The sequence below is a fragment of the Callospermophilus lateralis genome, chromosome 9 (genome assembly GCF_048772815.1).
Source record: "Callospermophilus lateralis isolate mCalLat2 chromosome 9, mCalLat2.hap1, whole genome shotgun sequence".
Taxonomy (NCBI): domain Eukaryota; kingdom Metazoa; phylum Chordata; class Mammalia; order Rodentia; family Sciuridae; genus Callospermophilus; species Callospermophilus lateralis.
Genome location: NC_135313.1, coordinates 19,040,465 through 19,066,921, shown reverse-complemented (window position 1 = coordinate 19,066,921; position 26,457 = coordinate 19,040,465). Strand labels below are relative to the sequence as shown.

The following is a 26,457-nucleotide window of genomic DNA, read 5'->3' as shown; positions in this document are numbered from 1 at the left end:
ATGATGACCGCCACTGCCAGCCACACTGGTCCCCTTGCTGCTTCCCAAACATCTCCTGCGGCCCAGCAGGTGCCCAGGACCTTGGCACAGGACCCCTTGGCCTGGAACGTTCCTTCCCAAGTATGGGCTCGGCTGACTCACCTTCTCCAAGGCTTTGCTCAGATGACCTCTTCGCGGTGACGCTGATCTCGCTTTATTAAAATTTCAGCTCACCGTCCCGATCCCCCGTTCCCAGTCCCCCCTCATTCTGCTCTGTTTCTCCCCGGAGGATTTGTCACCCACTAACGCACCCTGCCATTGTTTATGATGTTTTCAACTTTTTGTTGTCTGTCTTCCTCCATTAAGACAGCATCTGGGAGAGTGAGCAGCGGACACATAGTGGACACTCAATCAACGCCCACCTGAGTGAACCAGCGGTCACTGAGGACAGCCCGGGACCAAAGAACACAGACGTCTGGAGATTCTTTTCTTATTTTCTCTTCCTCTTCACTAGAGTGGTTCAAGATCATGCCTCCATCACAACTTTCTCTCCTGCATTCTCATACGTGTTCTCAAACAGAGGCGTCCAGGACCCACCGTCTGGCCATCAGGAATGACCAGCGCCAGGGAGGCGGGAGCCGAGGGCCTGAGTACACCTGAGAATGGAGCTGGTGTTTGGATAGTGGCAGGGGAAGGGCTCATGCGCACACCTGGAGCCGCGCGCGTGGTGGAAGGGACCCTGGACTCGCAGCCAGAGGCCCCGGGGCGGGAGGAAAGGCAACCTGACGGGCACCCTCGGAAGTGCTTCATGAAGCTTCGCCCAAGGTCAGGCAGTGGTCCCTGAAAAAGCCACGCTGGACTGCGACTTCCCACACCGCGGGCGCTGCAGGAAGTGCCCACTATGGCCTCATTTAATTCCCAGCCCTGTAAGACGGGGCCGGCCTTCCCACTGGCAGGTGAGAACACTGAGGTTCAGAGAGGCTCACCAACTGGCCCAAGGTGGACAGAAGGCAAGAAGCAGAGCTGGGACTTGGCCCCAGACAGCCTGGGTCCCCAGTCCATGCTTTCAAAGGTGACAGTACCTCCTGGGGACCGGCCTGCCCAAGGACCCATGGTCTCCACAGGGACATGCATTTCATTGCTTCTCAGGCCGCTCTAAGGCACCGTCCCCCTTCATTTTAGGGGCCGCCTGTGGCTGAAGCTTTGTGAGCTCCGTGACTTTGGCAGGATTTTAGAACATCCTCTGCCAGGGAGAGGGGCACAGAGAAGAAAGCGAGATTTACAGGGGATGAATCATCCGCGAACAGCGGGGGAAGCGGAGGGAGGGATCCACACAAGAAGAAAGGACTGATCATCTGCCAGAGCCCAGATCCCCGAAACCATTTCCCATAAACCTCAGGACTGTCAATCAGGCGTCAAGCAGGCTCCAGAACCTGCTTGGGACCAGGATGGAGGGGCTGCGCTGGACCTCCCCCGAGAGGTCCCAGAGCGCAGGAGAAGGAGCAGACAGAGGAGGCTGGCTCTGGGCAGGAGGCTGGTGGGGACATGATCTCAGCCAGGCCAGGCCAGTGAGTGACAGGAATGAACTTCTCCCAGGAGCACACGAGCCACAGGGAGTACCTGCAGGCCAGCAAGTCCCCTGCCAGGGAGGAAGAGGGCCAGGGCATGCCAAGACAAGGAGCGCACCAAACCTGACCAGGTCCAGCACGGAATACTCCAGAATCATCCAGAAATAGAATCACCCCCCACCCCGGGGCTGGATTCGGATGTGGGCTGAACTATCAGAGGCTGGCAGACTGGGGGCCCAAAGGCCGACCCCGGGAGCCACACACCCCACCAGAGCAGGGGATACATCAAGCTGGCCCTGACTGGACAGAATCGGAGCATCCAGTGGTGTCTCATGGGCCCCAGCTCTGGGCCCCGGCCAGAAAAGTGACTGACCGCGCATCTGTTGGACGGCCAGCCAGGGGGGCCAGGAAATGAGGCTCTGCGGCCTGGTCCACGGCAGTTTTGTGTGCTCTCTTTTCTCTCCTGGAAAAGGCTTCTCTGAACACAGAACTCAGGTGGAGGAAGCGCCTCACCCCTTCAGCAGCCCAGAGGGACCACAGCCCAGCGCCTGGCCAGGTCCCAGGCTGCCCACTCAGCCCCTGGGGGAAAAGGAGCCAGGAACCGGCCCCACCTGGACCACACACTGCCTCTGTCCTCACCTCCCGGCCTCTGCTCACCCTTACCTGCGTGTTGCCCGTGTTCCACTAAAATCCTGCCCGTCCCCACAACGGCCACAGCAACTGTAAGGAGAGCCAGTCTGACCTGATTGCCTGCTTTCCCTCAGATCCCCGGACTTCGAGCAGTGTCCTTATGTCACTTGCAAATGTGAGAACAATTCTGTAATCAGTGCCATCTCTCCTGCCAGGGCCCATTCACAAGCAGCCCCTCTCCAAAGCCATTTCCTCCAACACCAGGACCCCTGGAAGCCATGGCCCTTGACCAGGACCCTTCCCCGCTGGGCTGGCGCATTTCTCTGATACCCCACCAGCACCCCCTTCCCCTGTCTCCAGGCGACACCCAAACATGACTTTCCAGAACCCAGGACTTGCATGGTGCCCACGGTTTGTAGTAGGTGATCAGTTAAGTCCTGGGGGAGAGGAGAGAGAAGGGGAGGGAGGGAAGGAGGAAGGAATGAAGTAGGGCAGCAGCTTTAGTTGGGTACGAAAAGTATTTGGTTAATGGAGCTTAAATGTCTTTCCTTGGAGATGGTTAGAGTTGTGATTGGTCCCCATCTGTCCAGTTCCTTGGTGGACTTGTCCACAGGTCTGGCAGGAGCGGAAGAAGGGAGGGTAGCTGAGGGGGAAGAGCCCGCGTGGCCCGCTCTCCCGCCTCCAACTGGGTCTCTGAGCAACCAGAGGGCAGCGTGTGCCAACCCCGCTGCCAGCTGAGCGCTCTGGATCCGCTGCAGTGGCTGCGGCCTCCCACCCCAACCCGATGGCAGAGATTACAGAGGACCAAAGGCACATTCACTGGGGAGGAGATTGGCTTACGGCTCCACCTGCTGAGACTGCACCCCCGCCTGCCTGCTGCCACGCAGGGCCAGCAGAGGGTCCGAGGGCATCGGGACAAACCCAACCCAGCCCTGAGCAGCTGAGCAGGTGGCCAGCAGATGCTGGGTCAGTGGTATCGTCTTTACCCACAAGGTCAGGCCGACCTTGTGTCTGAATTAGTCCACTGATTGTTCCACTAAATCAGGAGAGGTGTCCCCTCTTCGGGGAGGAGAAGGAACCCAGAATCCTCCTCTGGGAGCTCTTCTGCCATGCCAATGTCCCACACTGAGACCACCCCCTTGTACCCCAATGTCTCTCTGCCCAGTGGGGCCATGAGGAAAAGCAAGCCAGTCTCCCTGCCAAAGTCGATCCCATTCTCACAGTTGGGAAGTACTCAAACCTCTCCTGCTGCAACCCAAGCCCTTTGTCCTCTATAATCTAACAGATCACGGGCAGAAGCTTTTAGTAGCAGCTCTGAATTTCTCCCTCCCTGCCCTTCCCCCCACCCACCTTGAAGTCACAGACCCGAAAGGCTGGCCTTCCCAGGATGCCCAACAAAAATCAGCTTCATGCCAAATCCTAGGTCCTCAGCTCCACACTGGGAACTCCCTCAGTAAAGCCCTCGCTCCATGACAAGAGGCAGGTGGCTCACTGGGGTCTTTGCACCCTTTCCCTGAACTCTCTGGGTCCACCTGCAGCCCTGCCCTCTTGCTGGTTTCTCCCACATCTTACTCAAAAGTTCAGAAGGCAAGAAGGTCAAACCCTGAGGAATTACATCCAAGACATAACTCCCATGGTGCACACCTCCACGGCCTCTCCCAGAGTAGCCACGGGGACTGTCCTCCCCACTGCCTGAGTGCTGTCCTCTGGAGCCCAGGGCCCGCCCACCGTGGTCTGGGCGCCTGGGGGCGAAGGGGGCAGGACCCCGTGGGAGCTTGATCAGCTGCAAGCAGGACTCAGGGGCTTTTCTGCTGCCCTGTCTGCGGGTGTTGGAAAGAGCTCCCCCTCTGTGTGACAGGCAGGCTCTCCAAGCCGCTCAGGCACCGGCCCTAAGGCTGGAAAGAGATCGGCCCCCACGGTCTAAAGCAATTCAGCCTCTAGATGAAGAATCCTTTAGCTCGGGATCCTGAAAATGATGGGTCACAGTGCAGATCGCTGAGTCTGGCACCAGAGTCCCCCCACCCCCTATGTAGGGACCCTGCCTTCCCATTTCTGTTAATATGGAAGTGTCTGGGTCCCCGTGGTGAAAGAGGCTCCAAGACAAGGAATGCCCTGTTTCAACAGTAAGGTAGGAGGCCACCATGCGGACCACAGAAAGAGACGAAGGACATCAGGAAAAGAAGACCACCCATGGAATGGGGGGAAAGACCTATTAAACAAACACAGATCCAATAAGGAGTTTGTTGCCAGAATATATAAAGAACACATAACTCAATAATAAAACAACCAAAGTTTTTTAAATGGACACTTTTCTAAAGAAGATATATAATGACCTCTCATGCATGAAAAAAATGTTCCACCTCATTAATTATTAGGAAAACGTGGTCCAAGCCCACAATTAGATACCACTTCACACCCACTAGACTGAAAATAATAAGGGTTAGAGGAGGGAGAGAAACAGGAACCCAGATCCGCTGCTGATAGGAATGGACACTGGGCAGCCATTTGGGCTCTTGGAAAAGAGCCCAGCAGGTCCTCAAATAATTAAACATAGTAAATGAAGGACCCTAGCAATGTACCCAAGAGAAATGGAAATGTAAGTACCCACAAAGCCTTGCACCTAGATGTCCATAGCAGTATTCTTCTAATAGACGAAAAGTGGAAACAATCAAAATGTCCATCAATTGATATTAATGTACAGATAAAATATATCACAATGGAATATTATTCATCAATAAAAAACAAACAAAGCACTGATACACAGTTTAATACGTATAGACTCTGAAAACATCAGGCAAAGTCAAAGAAGGCAGACACAAAGGTCCAGGTATTGTCCTCTTCCCATGGTGACACTAATGAAGGAACATCTCTGCAATGAAGTCATCCTCAGCCAGAGGAACTATGATGAACACAAGCAGAGATCCCTGCCTCCCACCCTGGACAGGTAGCATGGACAAGAAGTAATGCTTATGTTAAGTAGGGCCACTGCAAATGGGGGCTGTTTGTTACTGCAGCATCACTGAGCCTCTCCTGACCAAGTTATTTGCTTTGCACTCAAGCTCATGAGTTGGTCCGAGAGGGAAGCTCAGTTGGCTCATCTCAGTTCCTTATGATCCATGAAAGGAAACACTGGTTGAGCTCAAAGAAATGGTAAGCCATGTTGTCTACTCCAACTCTCTCCTTTTATCAGGAATAAAGAATATCCAAGGAAGGTGGTCCCCATGGACACCCAGAACTCAAATCTCCTGCCTGGTAGGCCAATGTCTGTCCATGTCTATCACTCCATGCACACTTCAGTTTCTCTCTCCTCACTCTCTGCCTCTGGGCTCTATCCCTTTCTCTCCCTCTTGCTTAAAAAAAACAAAACAAAGCAAAAGACGGAGTCCTTGGACAAGCCCATCTCAGAGGACGTCATCACACCAGGGGTTCCAGGCCTAGGAAAGAGACTTCCCCAGAAGTCTCAGAGGACCTGGAGGAGGGGCAGAAATGGTCCCTCACAGGCCCCCTTACCACCAGCCCCTGCTCTTCTGGGACTGCCCATGCCAAGGAAGGGTTGGTGGGCACGAAATGGCAAAGCCCAGGGGGGATGGATACTAGCCACCCCAGACTTGCTCCCTCCCGCCTGTCCTCTGGCCTGAGCGGCCACCTCTCCACCCCTCACGACCCAGCCCCAGCACCTAGTCCCCTCCTTAACAACAGCTCAGTGCCCAAGTAGGTCAGGGAATGGGGGCAGTGGAGGGTGGGCAGCCAGGAAAGGGCCCGGCCAGGCTCTGGGTTTCTCGAGGCAGCAGGCAGCCTACCCTGTGCCTGGACCTTGTTTCGGAGAAGGCTAGCCCTGGACGCTCGGAGGAATTTGGAAACTGCTCTGTGCAGCATAGGCAAAAAAATGCCACCCCACTCCCACCCATGGGGCACTGGGACCCGGGCATGGGGCTTCAGAACTCAGGCCAAGGAACTAATGGGGCTTCTGGAAGCTGCAAACTGTGGTGTCAGCCAGGGCGCTGAGCTGGCAGGCTCCAGGCCAAATTGGAGAGAGGCAGAGGCAGCCCTTAAGGAGGAGGTCGGTGGGGGCCAGTCTAGACCCTCACCTCCTCCCCCTCAGGACCAGAGGCCCTGGGCATCCAGCTGCATGGGACCCAGGAAACTGAACTGTCCCCGTCAGATTCATACGCTGCCGTCCTAACTCCAGGACCTCAGAATATCACTACATTTGGAGGTTGGTCTTAAAAGAGGTGATTAAGGTGAAATGGGGTCACTAAAATAGGCCCACTCCAATCTGGCCATGGTCCTTAGAAGAGGAGATTAGGACCCAGACTGTGCAAAGACACGGGGAGGAGACGGCATCTACAAGCCACGAGACAGGCCACTCACACCGGATCTTCCCGCTTCCAGAAAAGTGAGGAATCAGTTCTGTTTTTCAAGCCCCCAGACTGCGGCGCATTGTTCCGGGGCCAGAGCAGATGAGACATCAGCCCATCAAATCCCCAGACGGCTCTGCTAGGAGAGAGGGGTCTCCCAAGATGGCAGGCACTCCTCTGCCCCCTAGAGCCATGGGTCTAGTCAGAGATCCTTGACATTGAACTTCCACCTCCTTCTTTCTATGAGGTGCTGGGATTGAACCCAGGGCAGCATGCTAGGCAGGCACTCCACCACGGAGCCACCACACCCCGGCCTGCCTCCCTCCCTCCCTTCCTTCCTTCCTTCCTTCCTTCCTTCCTTCCTTCCTTCCTTCTTTTAGGCACGGTCTCACTACCTGGTTTCAAGCTCCTAAGCTCAAGTGATCCTCCTGCCTCAGCCTCCAGAGGAGCTGCGACGACAGACATTACCACCAAGCCCCGCCCAGCTCGTTCTTCAACTGCCCTTCATAAGCATCCATGGCCACTACAGCCGCAGGTCACTACCCAGAGGCCCAGCTGACCCTCTTCTCTGTGGTTCTACTTCCTGGGCCTGTCCTGGGTGGTGGTGAGCTGGACTACATCCTGAAGGAACCCCCCTCAGTTGTGGGGTGGGAGCTGAGCTTTGCGGGAGGAAGGGATTTGGAGTCAAACACTCCCGGATCCAAGCACCATACTTCATTTACGTCACGGCCCTGCAGGTTTGCTGACCTCTGAGGTCTTGATGGGGACAATGGAGCTGGTACAGCCTGAGCCGAGCTAATGCCACGGTGGTTCCTTCATGGGAAGGAACCTCGCTGTGGCAGGAGGGCATCAGACGGGCGTCATGTCCCACCTCAGCCACCCCAGCCTGGGAGGTCAGGCTCCTGAGAATCAGGGGACCTGATATGGATTTTCTTCCTTCATTTTGCCATCAAGACCCATCAGGGATGTACTGAGGCAGTGAAAGGGGGCTTTGAGTGTCCCCATGCCCCAGGGCCTGAGTCGAACTTGGAGCTCGGGAAGAGGGAGCTGCAGGTAGCGAGGAAGGGGTTCAACAGAGCAGTTCCCGAAACGTGGTCAAGTCAGGGTCACCAGGAGCTCTGAGCAGAGAGCAGCCGAGAGAGGGGCCAAGGGCGGACGCAGGTCACTCAAGAGGATGAAGGCCAGAGACGATTGATGCCCCTGAGTCACAGTGGGTTCTGGAGGAACTGGCTGGCCTCTCCTGTCCCCTCCTCTCCTGTCCCCTCCTCTCCTGTCCCCCTCCTCCAGCACACATGAAACAGACAGGGGAGGTGGCCACTTCCAGCAATGGCCCCATCTCACGTTGGACAACCCCCCTCCACCTACCTGGGGAGGCTGGCCCCTCCGAGGGCACTCCCTAGCACCCCGCAGGTACCGGGAGGGGAGGCCCAGTCTGCCTTGAGGGAGCCTGTGGTCTCTGGGGTGCCCACACCATGGCCCACCCACCTGGTCTAACCCCTCCTGCCTCCTGAGAGGCAGGGTGGGGGGACCTTTGTGCTCCGGAGTGAGTGGTGGGGTTCAGAAAGAGGCAGACCCTCACCCAAACTCAGCGAGGACCAAGATATCGGCACAGAGCGAGATGCCCAGAACAGGCCCCCAGGGAGGCCAGCCACCCTGGACGGCACCATGGTCAGCACTGTGGTTGGCTCCATGCCCAGAGCTGCCCTCGACTTGCCTGGCAACCTTGAGCTGCTTACTGAACCCATCTGTGCCCCAGTTTCCCCATCAGGGCAAATAACACCACCCATCTCACAGAGACGGCAACCACCGAGTCCTTGGCACCCAGACTGGAGAGTGGTAAATCCAGTCCTCCCCCTTGGCCACGCGGGTCTGCAGACCTCTGAGGATCAGGCCTCAGTCACCACTGATGTGTCGGGCACTCTGTGGAAACACCACAGTCACTCCCCACAGTCACTCCAAGAGACTTGAGTAATTCCCATTTTACAGATGAGCAAACCCAGGCCCCAGGGGCCCGCATGTTGTCAAGGACTTGAAGTCCAGCAGTTTGGCTCCAGGCACTGCATTCTTAGCATCTATACTAAACCGCCTCTCACGGACGTCACTGCGATAATCCCACAGAGTGAATAACATTGTCCCAACTGTGTAGACATGGAAACTAAGGAAACAGGCTAAATGCTTTGAGCAAGAGGGTGCGCTAAGAAGGGGGAGACGGGATCTGCCCCCAGCGGTTGGCTCTGGAGCCCGCGTGCTCACCCCACGCACAGGGCACCTCCCTTCAGCCTGCCCAGCTGGCCCAGGACCTCCACAGGGAACAGCCACACCCCCTCCAGCATCTCCTGAGCACCCGAGTCACGCGTTCTAGACCCCCCATCCCAGCTGTGAGGGGTCGCCCACCACCAGGGAGAGACACAGGCCTCCAGCTTCCCTCTCTCCTTTTACCTCTAGGAAGCACAATGGAGTCTTCCAGAAATGCCACCAACCAGAAGCAAGACTGGGATTTGTCACTTGTCCTGCCCGAGGACTGGCTCCGTTTGCACTCTGAGGCAGCCAGCAGCAGAGAGCACACAGTAGGAGCAGAGAGTGGCTCTCCCCTGGTGACTGTCCCAGCCCTCAGCAGGCCAGGCCAGGGAAGAGGGCAGAAGAGCCCTGAGCAGCGCCCCCTGCAGGCAGAGCACCAGCTTCGCAGCCTCCAGACAGTAGCCCCTCTGTCCTGGTAGGACAGCTGGCCTTTAACATCGTCCCCAAGGTCCCGCTGACTCTGTCCCCCTACCTGGGGGAGCAGATCAGAGGGGAGAGGAGGCAGGGCCAGGGGCAGGAGAGCAGTCAGGGCCTCCACGCCAGCCCCCCGTGCTCCTCCCCAGCCTCCCGCGTCCCCAGCCTCCTCTGGTTCGTCCATCTGCTCTCCTTCCTTCCCTCGTCCTCCCAGTGCCTTTAATTGTTTTACCTTTTATTTGCCTGGCACTTCTTGGTTCACTAGATGTTTTTACATTTATCATCGCATTGAATCTGCATCAGGCAGAGGCGGGAAGCATTAAAAATTCCTTCAAATTGCCAAGTGTTCTTGTTAAAAATGCAAACATCCCCAGGACGACGAACAAGGAGGCTGGCGGCCCTCCGTCCCTCTGCTTTCTCCCTGGCCACTTGGCACAGGGTGGTGGGGTGCAGGGAAGAGCGGAGCTGGTGGGGGGGACAACAGCCCAGTGGGCAGGGAGGGCGTGGGTGTGTGTCTCTGGCTGGGGATGCTGGGCCCTGGGGGACGAGATGGCACTGGGAAGGGGCAGGGAGCTCAGGCAGGTAGTCAGGACAGGCCACAAACCTGCAGTGCCGCACCTGAGCACCCACCCTCCGGAGCCCCTGAATCTCGTCCACCTGCTCCCCGTCCTGCCTCCGTGATGCCAGGGGCTCATTCTGATCCCTCTCCCAGGAGGCTTCAGAGAAGAGCCATCAGGGCAGGCGACAAGGCCACAGAGCAAGGAGGGCAGAGAGAAGGCCCTCAGGCCTGGCACCTCCTCACCCCGCACAGCCACACGGCCCAGGGTCCCAGCTGGCCTCCGTGGGGGCAGGGACCAAGTAGTTGATGCTGGGTCGTGGGGATAAATCAGAAGGTCCTGCCTTCCGAGTCTCAGTTGCCCCCACTAGCCAGACGATCCCCCAGCTCCAACATTCTGGGGTCCTTTCACCAAGTCAAGAGAACAAGCCTGGGACCAAACCCCAAGCAGGATGTCCCAAGAGTCCCTAGGCCCCGCCCCCTCATGCACATTCAAATGAGCCACACAAACAGCTAGAACTCCCAGGTAACTCTCCGGAGCTGACCTCGCTGCAGGGACGATGTGACTTAATGTCAGGTTTTGCAGCCAGACCAGGCATCCATTTCAGTTCTGTAGATTCCTTTCCACACCCCAGAGCTGGTGAGTTGGTTTCCAGCTCTCCAACATTTTCGTTGGCCCTGGGTGAAAGCTCGCAGGCCCTAAGCGTCTACACTCCCCGCGCTCTGACCCCAGGGAACACTGGCAACCGGCAGCAGAGGGTTTAAAAGAAATGCAACAAGTGCCCTGTTTGCTGCACGGAGGTATCGACAGCTTCACATAAGGCCACCTCCTCCAAGGAGACCTCCCAGACCTCTCCCAGAAAGCCAAGGCCACGCGAGCCAGGGCTGGGCAGCCTAGACAGGGCCGGCACACGGGTCCCCACCTACCCTCCATGCCATCTTCCCGATGTCCACTGATGTTGTCGTAGGAATCCCAGCGGATGAGGGGGTCGGAGGTGTTGTAATCCACAGACACACTCGGCCCGTTCTCCAGGTGCTCCATGCCTGAGCGGGATGGGAAAGGTGGGGGCGGGCAGGGGACAGTAGGGACAGGGAAAGAGATCAGCAGCTGGAAAAACAGAAAGCCAACAGCTCCCCCCAGGCTGCTCCGAAGGGACCTCTCAGGTTCCGGAGCATGGCGGGCGGGAGCAGTGGCCTCAGTTAGGTGGAGGAGCCAGGAATCTGACTGCGTGCATTCTTGAAAAGGCTCACTCCAGGTCAGAGGGGTAAGTCAGGACAGGGCACTAAGGAATGCAGACCCCAGGAGAGAGCCTGGACGGCCCTGCCAGGTATCTGCCTCTTCCTCGCCTGGGGCCCGGGGGCAGGGCCTAGAGAGCAGCGAATCTGCCCTGGGGTCGGGAAAAGGGCTATGGGACAGGCTTTCCTGGGTTGCCTGGGGTCAGGGATGGCAGGGAAGCCACAGGCTTGACACTGGAGGACACAAGCCTCTACAAGGTCATGCACCTGCCCCCACTTAACACGCTCTCCACTCCTGACAGACACTTGCAGGGAGAGCCAAGTTTCTTCCCCATCCTTCGAGAGACAGCTCAGAGACAGCAGAGCTGCAAGACTGGCCTTCAGGGCGAGTGACCTCCGGGCCCAGCAGTCCTTCAGTCGGAGTCCCTCGGCCTGTAACCTAACTGCATCGCCTCCCATCCTGTTCTCAATTAAGAGGAATAACAACTGGGCTCCATATTTAGAGTGCAGAGGCTTAAAGGCTATTATTAAATGGGCTTCAGGTTGAATCACCTCAGTTCACATAAATATCATCCATCCAGCACCTTGGAGTGTCCCCCTTGGCTATTCCCTCCATCCAGTTTCTGAATATAACCAAATGGTGACCTAACAGGACCAGAACAGTTTATCCAACTCAGCGCCTCTCTGTCTGCTTTTTTATTTTTATTATCCAGAGAGTAAGTCACTGGTTCATGTTTAGCTAGGGGTCCACTCTGACACTCAGATCCTTTACTGCTGGCCTGCTCTCAATTACAGGTAACTTGGTCATTGTAAAGCAGACCAGTGGGAGGATGGTGGGAGCAGGACAGGGACATGGAGCATGGAGGGAAGGGCTGCAGGAATGAACTCTAATTTGATGTATACCTTGAATTTTCTCTGGCCCGTAAGAAAACACGAACTCTACTTTGCCATATTCTGGAAATCGGTCATCTAAAAAAAAAAAAAGAAGGGAAAAACAAAAATGGGCAATGAATCCCCAAAAAGGGCTCCATAAATATTAACCAGAAAAACTCATTTCTTCTGGAAAAAAAATTAAGTCATACACATACACATGGTTAATAATAAAATAGCGTTTAATATGCATCTAAACTCAAATTACACATGAACACTAAAATCCCATGTCCTGCCCACCCTAGCCCCAGTCCTACCTGCCCAAGGTACCACTTCTAGCCATTTCTATTTCGGGTTCTACCAGCAAGCTACCTTTATGATTCTAAATACCACCCATTCATCGTGCCAGTATTTCTATATACATTTTAAACCATCTCATTGATTCACCACTCTGAAGCTGAATGATTTGGCTCCTATACCTCACCTCCTTTCTTCTGGGATCTGGTTAGCTTATCATTTCTGTTTATCCCACCAATTACCTTTGAAGCTATATATACTGTGGTTCAGCCTCTACTTCTTGATCTGGGCACCTCCTTTGCTCTGCTTCTCCCCAACCTCATATTTATTTTATCAGCAGTATCTTTATTTTTCCTCCTCAAGACTGATGACGGTGACTGTCTGCTCTGTAATTATTAGAGCACCATCTGTTTTTGCCCTCCCGGCTCAGATACAAGGAGAACCCATCTCAGAGCCACCCTGCCCTGAATGAGCAGACTTTCCTGAGGGGACCTGCCCCTTCTGGGTGGCCCAGTCTCCCTCTGCTCTCTGCCTGAGCGCAGTCTGGATGCTGATCACTGACTACTGCTTGCAGGAAGAGGACATAGCACGGACGGCATCTGCTCTGTGGGACCCCCCCAGGCCAGCGCCTGTGTCCAGTCCTGCAGGCCTCACTTCATAGAGTCAGGCTTGCAGGTCTCTCTCCCAGGAGACTGGGAGCTCCCAGAGGCCTGACTTCTCTTTGAATCCCTAGCGTCTAGCACACACCTGTCATTTAGACTTTGTGGGTGGGCAGGTGGGTGGGGATGGGTGGACGGGTGGATGGATGGGTAGATGGATGGGTGGATAAATGGTAGGCAGGTAGGTGGTTAGAGAGATGGATGGATAGATGAATAGGTGAGAGGGTGCGTGGATGGATGGATAGATGGATGGATGGATGGATGGATGGATGAGTGGGCAAGTGGTGGGTAGATGAATGGATAGGTGGATGGGTATATGAACAGTTGGATAAATGAATGTGCAGATGGCTGGAGGGATGGAGGATGGATGGGTGGTGTATGTATAAGCTCAGGCCTGAGCGTGATATAGATGGGACCTCAGATGCACCGAAGAAAGCAGCAAAAGGCGCCAAACCTTCCCTGCCCACTCCTCCTGCCTCCTGCTGCCACAGCCCTTCCACTACGGCTCCTCTGCCCCAGGGGGTAACGGTCCCTTCTAGAGCTGCCTCCCCTAGACTTTTAGCTCCACCAACAGAGAGCATGTTGTGTTTGACTCTGATTCCCCGGCACTTAGTACTGAGCCTGGTACAAAACAGATGCCCAGCCAAGGTTGAAAAGATGTCTGCCAATAAGACCAACCGGGAGGACCAGGCAAAGAAGACATGGGCCGAGTCCTCGGAGAGTATGAGATACAAAGCAGGCCAGGGACGGAGGAGGACCCCCTCCACTTGAGGCCTAGCCACTTGCCTTGGTTGGCTCCTGATTCTCTCTCAATGCCCTCCCACTGTCACCAAGAAGATCCTGGCAGACCTTGTGGCTCAAAAATGGTGGCCCCCATGCCCACCACATCTCCTGAACCTGAGCTCTCCTCCCTGCCGCGAGTCCGCCCCAGCCCCACCCTGGGGCCCACCTTTGAAGGCCTCATCAAGGTCCTCCTTCCCAAAGACAACCCCCAGGTCGTGGATGGCACAGGTGTGGAACTGCACGCGGAAGATGACGTCTCGGGCGGGGCTCCGGAACTTCTTGTGGTAGCACTTCAGCTGGGGGTGGGGAGAGACAGAGGTGGGAGGTGGGGTCTCCGGGGGCCTCCTGGTCTGCTCCACAGATGGAGCCCAAGGGGTCACCGCAAACCCAGGAAAGAGCAGTCACCAACACCAACTCTCTGGGGAAGATTCTAGAACACCTGAGAGACTTGGAGGAACCAAAGTTCCTCTGCCAACTAGTTCCCACAGACAGATTGGAATCCACAAAGGCAAAGCAGGTTTGAGGTGCAGCAGAGAGGCTGAGGTTAGAGTGGAGGGGGGTCCTTGTCACCAGGGGGGAGCTAGGTGGTATCAGCTCACACTGACTGGGTTTCCCTGGAGACGTCCCAGAACAAAAGGTCGGCCCAGGGCAGGGAATGGACCAGGCCAGGGCTGTCTGAGACCGGAAGGTCTTGAAGGAACCCTGGGAGCCTTCAGTTCCAAGTCCTGAGCCTACCGGGAGTGGCTGTCCTGTCCCTAGGGAAGGAAGGAGCCGGAAAAGGGAAAAGGGTGGGCTTGAGACGGAGGGCAGCACTCACCAAGATGTCTCCCTTCAGGAGCAGTCCTGGCTCAATGGTGATGCAGATGCTCGTCTGGCTGTCCCCCGGGATGTTGCTAAGGCACAGAGGGTGGCAGAGAAAGAGAGTGCCGCTGCTCTCCCTCTGCCCCTCTGCCCAGGCCTGCGGGGGCCCCCCTGACTGCCTCCCTTCCCCCTTCCCTGTGCCCGGCCTTGGGCCGTGGCCCTCCCTGGCCTCCCGTAGAATACTTACTAGATGCCAGACGTGTACACAGGTTGCATGGCCTGGTAGATGCGGAGAAAAGGCCGACACCCTGTCAGAGAAGGTGGTGTTAGGAACAGCAGGCGGAGGAGAGCACAAAGCGAGAAAGGAAGGAAGAAAGGAAGGAGGGTATGAGGACAGAGAAAAATAGCCAGCAGAAAGGAGAAGAAATACTAACTTTTATTCAGAAGGCATTTTAAGTGGACAAGACATTGCCACCGCCAACATCATCTGCCAGAAGGGACTGCAAATACCAAGCTCGTTTTGCAGATAAATAGACTGGAGCTCAAAAAGATTCAGGCAGTGATGCAGGTGAGCCTCCAGTGGCAGCCTTAGGACTCTGCTGCTGACTTGCTTCCTCCCGCCCCAAGGCTGCCTCTGAAGACCCAAGGCAGGAGGGGGAGGGGAAGGGAGGCCCCAGGGAGGGCTCGGGGCAGGTACCTCCTTTGGACTCAAAGTTGGGGATGCCGTGCATGATCACATGGTGCAGAAACAAGGGCTTGTTGTTCATTTTGATGGAGCCAGAGAGCAGGCCGCTGAAGTAATGCACATACCTGGGGCAGGGAGAGGTGACTTCAGGGAGAGGGACCTGGTTTTCCATCTGCAAGAACGTGGCTCCCACCTCCCTCTTACTCAGCACCCCACAACTCTGGCCCCACCCAGGGCTCCTGGCAGCTGAGGGCTGGGCCCCACAGGGAAAACAGCAGGTAAAGGCCCCGGAGCTGGGTCAGGGCTAACAGCCCACTTGGCGTTCTCCTGCGCCCCCTGGTGGTGAATGTGAGCATCTCTTTCCTGCTTCCCTTGCTGTCCAGGAAGCTCCTGGGGACCAAAATTCCTCCCTGACCCCTGACAGTGACAGGCATCTCATCCTTTAGCAGCTCCCTCCTGCACAAGGCAGGCTGCCCAGGCAGCAAGCAGCTGTAACACCTCACACGGAGCCAAACCAGGCCAATATGGACCCTGATACCAAGCTTCCCATTAGGCCCCACCATCCACAGGAGTCCAGCAAATAGCAAGAGCTTAACCATGACAGTCCTTCACTTTATGTCACTAAAGTGTATGAGCCCATCAGTTTCTGTCATTTGACTTGATTTTTGTGATAACTAACTTGAATAAGTATCCCTCTCTCTAGGGTCAGCATCCCCCAATTTTTTAAATAAAGATCTTGTTGGAAGAATGGAAGAAACTAGCCCACCTCCCCTTCTTCTAAACAGTGAGGGGAAAGCAGGCCCAGAAAGGGTTATTGGAGACACAGGAAGAACACACAGTGCTGGGGGTGGGAGGGAGATGGGGAGCAGCCTGGGCTTCAGTGCACCCTCTGAACTGGGGGCAGAACTAACCATTGATGGGTCAGCACTTCCTCTCTTTCTGACTGGCCAGAGGGTGCCAGGCTGAGTCAAGGAGGCCAACCAAATACATCCTGAAGCTCTGCAGGAGCCAACAGGGCTTTGGGGGGTGGGACAGGAACTGCTTGACCATGACAATGCTCCCCGCCTGTCTCTTGGCTCCTTGGCCCACCTCCAGACCAGTGGGCCTCTGTCCCTGAGGCTGGGTGCGGCCACCTTGGACTACCCAAGCAAGATAATCTGATGGGCAGCACCAGCTCCTATTCAGGGCCCTGCCCAGCCCCCAGTCCCATTATTCAAACCGGAAACCCAGAATGGCGGTTCCCATCAGATCTCCTGATCGTGCCAACAGGATGTGTCTGTGTGCTGGGGACAATGGGGGGGGGGGCGCGTGACAATAAATGGAGGAGTTACAGGCACAGCCCCTCCCTCTGCCCCTCCTGCTCTCCTCTCCTCCAGCTGCTGATTCCCTACAAGCCGCCCCAGCAACATGGCGGGAAAGCGGCAGCAGACGCATGGGCAACCAGCAACTGCACTCCACGTGTGGGCAGATAGAGGCCTGGCCCTGGGCAGATGCAGGGGCAGATAGGAGCTGCCGGGCAGCCACAGATAGTGTGCACACACAGACCCGCCCCGCAGCCCCGTGCGCGAGCACAGGGGAACACCCGCACGGCCCCCTGGCTGAGCGGTAACAGCAGTGCCTCTCCATCTCAGGCCTCTGCTGCTCCGCCACCTCCAGGCATCAGGACAGCAAGCTTCTCCATTAGTAGCTCTCATCCTTCAAGGTCAAGGGCCATACCAGGACCAGGACCAGCAGCAGCCAGGCATGGCCACAGGGACCAGGGAGCTGGTCCTTGACCAACAGCGCTCCCCTTTCTGGGAAGGTTCTCACTGACCCACGGCTGCCCGGTCCAGAGGCCTAGCCAGAACTGTCTGCCCAGAAAGACGCCCATCTCTGGCTGTTGACCCAGAGGTTGGCCTTCAGCTCTTCTGTGACAACTGGGTTGCCTGAGGACACACTTGCTTCTGCTTGGGCTTCCTGCCGCGATGGCAGGAACAGGGCACGGCAGCCAGCTTCAGGCCAGCCACGCGCGGTGAGGGTGGGGGGACACATACTGGGGACCCTCTGCAGGAAGAGGCTGGGGAGGCCCAGGCCTTGCACCTAAGGGGCTCTGAAAGCAGCCAGGATGCTTTGCGCTCCAGGCCTTTGACCTTGCTGCACCTCTGCCTGGATCCTTCACTGGGTGGGTCCCTCTCCCCGTCAGATCCTGCCTCCTGTCATCTCCTCGGGAGGCCTGTCCATGGGAATCTGCCCCCTCGCCCTCCAGCGCTCATGGAAGCTCTGCTTGTTTGTTGTTTCAAAGCCACTTGTCACTGTCCAAAAGGACCTTTTGTTTGGGAAACTGGGTGTCATCCCCTAGAAGCTCAGCTCCATGTCCGTGCTTGACAAATTAGCACTGTATCCTCAGTGAGTAGGACAGTGCTGACGCGTCACAGGCAGGTGGCAGGCCCATGACTCCTGGCCACACAGCCAAGGGGCCTGAGTCCCGTGCTCGAGGCTAACAGTTTGGGCTGGCGTTAACCCACCATCTTGCCTGTAGCCTCCCCAATGTCCACCTGGCCTCCTATGGACCAGGCATCATTGAACATGCTGTCCACGCAGCTGAATCCCTCAGGACAGTGGGCAGCACACCCAGAGTCCCACCTGATTGTTTCTAGTCCTCCACGTACCGTCCAGCTCTGCCTGGCCTCTCTCCTGGCCATGTCCCCTCCCTGGGCTCAGGCTTCTCATCTGTCAAAGGACGATGCCTAGATCTTCATATGGTAGCTAAGCATTATCTTCGCTTGCGAAATCGCCTCCTCTGAGAGGCCCTCCAAGCTGTCCCCATTACAACAGCCCCATTCCCCTGCCACCAGCCCTGGGTCTCTGCAGCGGCCCATTCTCTTCCCTTTGAGGACTCACTACTATATGGCATTGTCCTGTATGCAGGGTCACATGGTTAAAGTCCATCTCTCTCAACCGACCACCAGCTCACTAAGGGAAGGGACTGTGTCCTGTTCACCTAGACGTCCCATTGTGTGGGGGGCTGTAGTAGAGAACCTCAGCTTTGCCAAATGGGTGAATAAATCCATCCCCACCCTGCATCTGCCTGGGCCCTTAGGAGACTCCAACATGCCCATGTGGTTCCGGGCCCTCCAAGAAAGATTTTAAATTTTCCCAGTAGAAGGTGACTCTTGAGTCTCTGTGACCTTCCCTGGTGGGTGGCAGTGACATCAGCTTCCTGGAGACTCATCCACACGCTGAAGCCATGCAGCCACCAGGGCCAGGGCGGCACGTGCCTTCTTAGAGAGGCACCTTCTATCCCCAGACTGATGCCCTCCTGGGACGGTCTGCGCTCTGACCCAGGCCTCAGGAGCCAACTGCCATGCCGACCTGTGGGCACGCTCAGCCTGCCCATGGGCTCACCTGTGTCCTCAAGCTCACGCCGCTCCAGACTGAGCACGTGTGCTGGACACACCTCTCCCTAAGCAGCCGCTCCACCCCCTGTGAGTACACAAGACCCCCCAGGGACAGGTGCGCACACACACACACGCACACACACACACACGCACACACACACACACACAGGACCTGGGCTGCCAGCCCTGGAGACCCACCTTCTCTGAGATGGCTGCCCAATGGGTATGATCTTATCTTCATAGAACCGCTTCATTGCAAACCGATCCAGAGCTTGGTCAGCACTGTGGGGAGAGACAGTGGTCGGAGAAGCCAACCCCCACACCCCAGGGCCCCTTGTATCCCTACTCCTGCTTCCTAGAGCTGCAGAGCCCACCAGCAGCCCTGGTGCCCAGCAGGAGGAACAGGCTTGCTGGGCTGAGAAGCGTTCAGGAGAAGATTGCTCCAGCATCTGTCCAACCTGTGAGGTGCGGTGCTCAGCCCGGGACTTCAGAGCCAGGGGGCCTGGGAGCCGCACCAAGTCCCCCATTACTGACCCCATGTGCCCTTCTCTACCTCATCTCCCTCACCTGTCCAGAGAGGCTGATCATTGCATCTTCCTCAAAAGCTTTATGGAGCTTAAGTGAAGTGACACCCAAAAAGGTGCACATGGAGGCACACGGGGCATGTTTGTCACTGAGAAGATGCCGCTGGGTTGGACTTCTCAGGACATCAAACCAGCCCTCTGCCAGGGGTTCACCCTCACAGCACTCAGAGAGAACATTTTGAAATGAAAAGACAGATCACGCAGCTTCTCTCGATCTCCTGTGACTTCCTATGACTTCCCCACAGACTCAGAATAAACTCCAAGGTCCTCAGCAAAGGGCCTCAAGGCCAAAGGGCTCTGTCCTTCCAGCTCCCCTCCCCCTCTCCTTCCCTGGCTCCAAGGCCTCAGCCTCCTGCACCACCACCACCCCCCCCCCCCCCCCCCCCCCCGTGGGCTGGGTCCTGCCCCTGCACTCAGCCTGTGAGACCCTCCCCAGACTTCACGGGACTCAGCCCTGCCTGGGGTGTCTGCACCAGGTCGCCTGTCCCCCAGGCCCTGTCTCTATTCTTTCTCAGTCACCACCACCGGCTGCTACTGATGTATCTGCTCAGTGAACGTCTGCAAGGACTTTGCCCTCTGCAGTCTTCCCAGCACCTACTATGGTGCAAGGCATAATGGTTGCTCAACAGTCGTGGCCAATGAGGAAGTGGATGAATCTCTGGCCTCCTGCAGAATGGAACCAGAACCGGAATCATCCACTGTCTGTTTCCTATTCTTGCTCTAAAACACCCAGTGGGAACAGGGCCCTGCTGGCCACAGGCGGAGGGATGGATGACATAACTTCTAGAGGATTCCACCAGGTTCAGATCTGATCCAGCATTTCTACCTGCTCTTCCAGGGAATCAGAAGGCAATTGTGTAAGAACAAGTGGCCCCCAAAAGCTGGCTGGATGGGGTGTTCGTGACTGGGGTTGCCCCCAATGCGGCCCCACCAGGGCCCCAGATGGGTGAATACCCCTCGCTCCTGTGCTCCGTGCACAGGCTGCTGCCTCAGGGCCCTGGCACGCACCATCTCCTGTTCTGGGTCTCCCACGCCCCCTGGTTACCTCTCATGCCCTCTAACAGATCCTCCCAGCCCAGAGAAGGTAGCGGCCATGTGTGGGTGAGAAGAGGGGTGTCCTATTACTGATGGTCAGAGGGCGGGAGGCTCTGGGCACCCTTACCTGGCAGAAATGTTGCTGTAGTGCATGTAAGCCGCGATGACCACCCCTATCCTGCCTTGGTTTCCCTGGAAGAGGAAGAAGGCTTTATGTCTAAGGCCGGCCCTGCCACCCCAGAGCCTGTCCAGAAACCTAGGAGGGAAGGGAGCAAGGGCTGGAGAGAGGGGCACGGCTCCAGGAGAGAGCAGGAGGGAGGAGACCACGGAGGGCGGGGAGGCAAGGGGGAGCGGGTCTCCAAAAATAGCTGAAGACCTAAGCTGGTGTCCCCTGCTTCTTGGAGGTGACCCCTAGGACAGAATCTGTTGTCCCCTAGAATGGTAAAAACACATTGATGGACTTGGGTTCTCATGCAATCCAAGACAGGCAGGTACGCGCACTCCTCCAAGTCCATTCAGTTTGTGCTCACGCATGCGCACCCCCCCTCCACAACAACACCCCCCACCTTGTTGTGTAGAACGACGACATTGTGCGGGTCTGAGTTGAGCCAGGTGTCCATGGCTTTGCAGATGCTGCAGATCTTCTCAAGGGCCGGGGTATGTAGGTCAGGCCAGCCAAATTCCAGGACCTGAGACCAGAGCCAGGAGTAAGAAGGGGACGCCCAGGAGTCAACCCGGCCACCGGGGCCCTGCGCACCAACCACCAGTACCGGGTGGCTCCCGCAGCCCAACAGTCCCTCCCTGCTTGTCAGCCCTGCTGGGAGGCAAGGTGTGGAGGTCAAGGTCATCGGCCAGGATGGAGCCCCCAGGCCCAAGTCTCAGCTCCAGCCCAGACTCACTGTGGGGTCTAAGGCGAGCCATGTCCCCCCTCCCAGCCTCAGTTTCCTCATCTATGTGTCAAGCAAAGGCTTGGAGCCAAGGATCCCAAGGTCTGCAGCTCGTGACTGAGCTCAGACATTCAGAGGAGCTACGAGCATGGCCCTCAAGCTCCCCTGCCACCGACGGCCCCGAGGCCTGGAGCAGGACAGGAGAGGAAAGGCAAAGGGCTCTGTGGCTTCACCGCTTTCCTCCAGGCCCTGGACAGTCAGGCCACCCACTTTGGGAGCCAGTCGAAAGCCGTCTGAAGGTCTTCTGGCTCCTCAGAACTTTTCCAAACTCATAGGACTTTAAGTAAAAGAGAGCCTGGAGGGTCTCCTGGAGCACACCTAACCCAGACCCCCCACTCTCAGGGGGGCAATCTCAGGGAAGTCTGCCACCAGCCCAAGATCACACAGCAACAGGCCCCAGAATCTAGGATGGGAGCAGACATTCGTGGCAAAGCCCACGGAGCAGACCAAGCAGTCACTGTGGCAGGGACATCAAAGCTGCCATTCCCAACCGCATGAAATCTCACAATTCCACCCACCCAGAGGCCTCGCGGGCTCCCCAGGGGGCGGACCCCGGTAGGAGGCCACTGCACGGAGCTCTGCCCTCCGCAGTTTGCATTACGGAATCAATCAATGCGTTACTGTCCTTTTCCAGATATCAGATGGCACTTGGACTTTAAGTAGTTTTTTTCCAACTGTCAGTTGGTGCTTTCCCCCAAGATTCCAATGAGGGAATCACGAGAGGGGGTCTCTTCTCCTCGCTCCCAGGAGGAAAGTCACCCCAAAACGGCCGTCAGCTCACCTTGGAATGGAGCTTCGTGATGTCAGGTCTTCGCTCAGAGAGATTGAACAGCTAGGAGGAGACAGAGTGACCGTGAGGAGCGGAGGGTGCCAGGAAGCCCCGGTCACACGGGGACGGTGGTGTCATTACCACTCCTCTCAAGAGCCCGCTGAGCTCTCGGGGCCAGGGGCTCCCTGGACACCTGTGCTGCCTCGAACCTTCTCTCCCCGGATGGAGACTGGAGGCACCGTGGACACGCGCTGTCCCACAAGAGCTCAAGTGAGGCCCTCAGGGTAAAGGGGAGAGGGAGATGCAGGCCCCAGGCATGCCCCTCCGCGCCGACATCCTGACCAGAGGAAGGGAACGGTGGAAGGGAGCCCCGGGTTCTGAAGGACAGCTGGTGGCCGTCTCTGGTTCCCGCGTCACATGCGGACTCCGAGCCTCCCCCTGAGACAATGCAACGTCTCCTCACCAGACACCAGGGACTCACCCCTCCCAGCACAGGCCCTTCCATGCCCGACTGCACCCTGTGGAACCCCCAGTCTCTGGCAGTCCTCTCTCCACCCCCTAAGGGGTGGGCAGAGGTGCCCACCTTCAGCCCACAGCTGGGGAAACCACTGCCACCTCCTGGGAGAGCAGAACCTACACCCAGCAGGAGGGAGGGAGCCAGGACAGAGCACAGAGGACTCCTAAAGTAAGGAAGGGTCTCAGGCGGCTCTCGTCCGCTCCTGCACCCCATAAAGAAACACGCCTTGTCATATTAACCATGGCTGCCACTCAGTGAGCACTCGCCCTCTGCCAACCCTACCTATCTCTCCCAATAGCCCTAAAAAGGAGAGTGTTACCAGGCCCGTTCTACAGAGGGGAAGCCTGAGGCAGATCATAGAAACAGTGAGCACAGAGCCAGAATTGGAACTCTGGCTTCTGGACGTTTAAAGCCTGGCTCTTAACAATGCCCCAACACAGCAGGTGGACGAGCTTCTACAGTGGATTAAATAGTGCCCCCCAAATTCACACCCACTCAGAACTTCAGAATGTGACCTTATTTGGAAATAGGTCCCTTGTAATAGTTGAGGATCTTGATAGCAGACATCCTGGATTTAGGCTGGGCACTAAACCCGATGACTAATGTCTCCACGGTCAGAGGAGGACGCACAGAGACAGGGAACAGAGCCCTGTGAAGGGGCAGAGAACCGAGAGATGCACCCACCAAGGGGAGCCACCAGTGCTGGGAGCACCAGAAGCTGCAAAGGGGCAAGGAAGGACTTTCCCTCGGGGATTCAGAGGGAGCAGGGCCCTGAGGACGCCCCGATTTCTGCTGCTGGCCTCCAGAACCGAGAGGCACTAAGCTTCTGTCGTTTGAAGCCATGCAGTTTGTGGTCGTCCATTACCCAACCCTAGGAGACCCTCACTGCCTCCTCCCGCCCACCTCTGCTCCCCTGCAGCACCCCTTCAAGGGGACATGTGGCCTGTGGGTCCAGCTCACATGCACCCCCTTGCATCACCGACCTGGAGCCAGGACCAGGTCAGCCTTCCTGCATTAGAGGGAACCTTCACCAGCCACCCACCCACGTCAGGTGTCTTCTGAGCCAGCCACCAGGTCTCCAAAGACACATGTAACCACGACTCTGCCCTAAGACTTCTCAGAAGCACAGATGCTGGACTGGGTCTGCCACTGACCCCATGGCCTGAGGCCAATACCTCACCTCTCTGCTCCATCAAGGGTCCCCTTTCCAGGGCTGAACAGGGCCTGGCTTATAGCAAGTGCTTAAGGACATGAACTAGGGTTGTTATTCTCTTCTGGTCCACACACACACACACACACTTCCCAATGCGACACTCTGGCCGCAGGTGCACTCCTCAGATAGACTCAGGCAGGAAAGGGAGTGGCGACTCAGGCCACATGAGATTCCAGAGCTAAAGGAAAGAGGACACACTGGCCGGAGACCGGGGGACAGTAGTGAAGAGGCCGCCCGGGGATGAAAGGGCAGAGGGGCACCAGATCAAGGACGCCCTCTCCTCACCAGGTAGCTGCCTCCATGTTTGGACTTGAGCATCTGGGCCACCTCCCGGAGGTTGTTCCGGAAGTTCTCCTCATTGGCTGTGCTGGGGAAGGACACAGCAATGATCCTCTCTGTGACGTACACCAGGTCCAGCTCACAGCTGTCCTCCATGGTCCGGCTCACACTCAGGTTTCTAGGGAGACTGTGGGAAGATGGGGGTCCACATCAGAATCCCCCGACACAGCACCAGACAGAAGAGCTGGGCAGGGGCTGGCGAGGACCTCAGACCGTGTCACAGCCAAATGACGAGGACCCCAATTCCAGGTCCCCATCAACCTGTGATTCAACCTGTGATTCCAGAAACCCGGCCTCCCAGCCCTGCCTCCCCACATACTATGGCCCCCTGACCAAACAGAAATCTCCCACAGGACCCGGGGATTCCTCTAGAAAAGTCAGAGAGCCTGGGCTGGGTGGTCCCCAGCACCGCAGCACCCCCGAAGGCCGTCTTCTCTGCTGGAGCTCTGGAGGGGGCGGGGGGCCTCCCAAGAGAAGGGGAGCTCAGGTGACATGCTCGCCGCGGCTCCAGGTGAGCCAGACCACAGTGCGCATTCCAGCCCTCGGAGGCAGGCCAGCTCCTGTCCTCCTTTCCCTGGCTCTCTCCCGCCTCTGGCTCTGCCATCACCTGCAGAGCTGCTTCTCGGCTGTGGCCTCCCTGTTTCTAAGGATCCAGGAAATGAAGGGAGTGCAGAGTCCTTGGTGCTGTTGTGGTGGGTGGTTCTCAGAAGAGGTGCGGAGACCCCAGGGCTGGGCAGCTGGCCCTCCCCTGGGCACCGGGTAAGGGGAGCAGGGGACTTGCATCTTGACACCTCTCCAGGATTTTCCTCCAGGGGAAGGGTCCGGGATGCACTGGGGAAGCCCCCTGTGGCCTCGGGAGGCAGCCGCACCCTCCCACGCTGCACCTTGTCACCTCTGGTGTCACTGCCCTCTCTACCCGAGGTCGGCAACACTCGGATTCCATTTGGTTAACCTTCCACCACAGCAGGACACCACGGGCACTGGCCAGGGTATTTTAAAGGGGTGGGGACTTTGGCACTGGGGAATACAAGCCCCAGGACACCAAGGAGCCTAGAAGAATCCAGAGCCCCACTAGGCTTGATCAGGTCCCGGGTGCTTAAATAGGGATGGAAAGGGGCCAGCCAAGGATGACAATGGCCTCTCCCTGGTGGGATGACAGAGAGGGGACTGAGTGGTAGATGGAACAGAGGTCAGGGGAAAGAGCCCCCGCCACTCCTTGTTCCCATGACAAGCTTCTCCCAGCAGCCACTGGTGTGAGACTCAGACCCCAGGACAATGCTGACCCAAGGACAGCCTGGGACAAGAAGTCACAAGCACTTACACCCCCCAAAAGGGACATGAAAGCAGGAAGCCTCGTCCACTTTCCTCCCCACCCTCCAAAGCCCCTCTGTCCTGGCTCCAGGGAGGGGACTGCACTGTCAGGCAAACACTGAAGGTCAGCTCCTCTTTGCAGCTTCTCCTTCAGCACAGCAGGGGAAGGGAGGGGGACACTGTCGCCATCGGCAAGAGTCAGGTGCAGCCCATCCTGGGCGCTGACCTGCCTGGCGCTAGGGCTGGTTCCCAGGAAGGATGCGAAGGCAGAACAGCGCCACCACCTGGGCAAACTCAGAATCACACCCAGGCTGCCCCAAGTCAGTTGTTTGCAGCCACAGGGGAAAGAGAGGGTCCTCTAAAAACCCACTTCCAGCCGGTGGGCAGCTGAGTCACAACCTCCAGGGGATTAAGCCCCCCCCCCAGAGCTGTCATTCTCACCAATCCCGGAAGCTTCAGGGGGTAAAGGTGAGGCAGAGAGGGTAGGGACCCAAGCCAGAGAATATGGATGCAGATATATCAGTGTGGATGGGTGAGGCACGGCCCCCTGGGGACCTCAGACACACACACACACACACACACCCCTTTTATAAACCTCCCCACCATCGGAAACCCCATCTGTGGACAAGGAGCTCTAGCACAGGCCAGAGGTCCCCACTCCGGCTTCTGGATGGCTGTGTGACCTTTAAGAAGTCACCTTATCTCTCTGAAACTCAGTTCTTCATCTGCCAACACGTGTACCTTGCAGGGCTGGTGCAAGGCCTCGATGAGCTCATGCAGGTAAATAAACAATGAGCTCAAGGTCTGGCTTAGCCCTGGAACACGAAAAGTGATGGCGGCCAAGGCCATCTACCCATCCTTCACTTTGTGCCTTCAGTCTTGGGGACCCCAAGGGTAAGACTTATAAAGAACACCCACAGTGACCCCACTGCCTGCACCTCTGCCCCTTCCCCGGTGGGCCAGGCATACCTGACAGGCTGCAGATGGGGCTGGATACTCGGGGTGACTCTAGTGGAGCCCTGGGAAAGAGAGAAGAGACGCAGCATTACGGGGGGCAGGCAGGACGCAGGAGGGGAGCAGCCGAGAGCCGTGAGCGGGAGCAGACAGGGCAGCGGCCAAGCACACAGCCTCTTCTCCTTTCTCTGCCAACATTCCAGCCCTGCCACCCCGACGCCTCAGCAACCCAGCAACCCGAAGCCAAAAACAGTCAGTGCCCATCCCACGTGAGCCC

The 26,457-nt window shown here is 57.1% G+C and overlaps 1 protein-coding gene across 16 annotated transcripts in view; it reads right to left on the bottom strand.

The window, feature by feature from the left end:
- Window positions 1-26,457, bottom strand: part of Tns1 (tensin 1) — a 248,433-nt gene that overhangs the window by 59,843 nt on the left and 162,133 nt on the right. For all 16 annotated transcript variants that reach the window (XM_077110303.1, XM_076865446.2, XM_076865445.2 and 13 more), the window contains 12 exons: window positions 26,196-26,245; window positions 23,862-24,042; window positions 21,859-21,909; window positions 20,697-20,819; window positions 20,258-20,322; window positions 18,710-18,793; window positions 15,147-15,259; window positions 14,697-14,757; window positions 14,466-14,541; window positions 13,815-13,944; window positions 11,943-12,008; window positions 10,731-10,847 (listed from right to left, as the gene is read on the bottom strand). In XM_077110303.1, coding sequence (XP_076966418.1) covers window positions 10,731-10,847; window positions 11,943-12,008; window positions 13,815-13,944; window positions 14,466-14,541; window positions 14,697-14,757; window positions 15,147-15,259; window positions 18,710-18,793; window positions 20,258-20,322; window positions 20,697-20,819; window positions 21,859-21,909; window positions 23,862-24,042; window positions 26,196-26,245 — 1,117 coding nt within the window. The remainder of the gene's footprint in view (window positions 1-10,730; window positions 10,848-11,942; window positions 12,009-13,814; window positions 13,945-14,465; window positions 14,542-14,696; window positions 14,758-15,146; window positions 15,260-18,709; window positions 18,794-20,257; window positions 20,323-20,696; window positions 20,820-21,858; window positions 21,910-23,861; window positions 24,043-26,195; window positions 26,246-26,457) is intronic.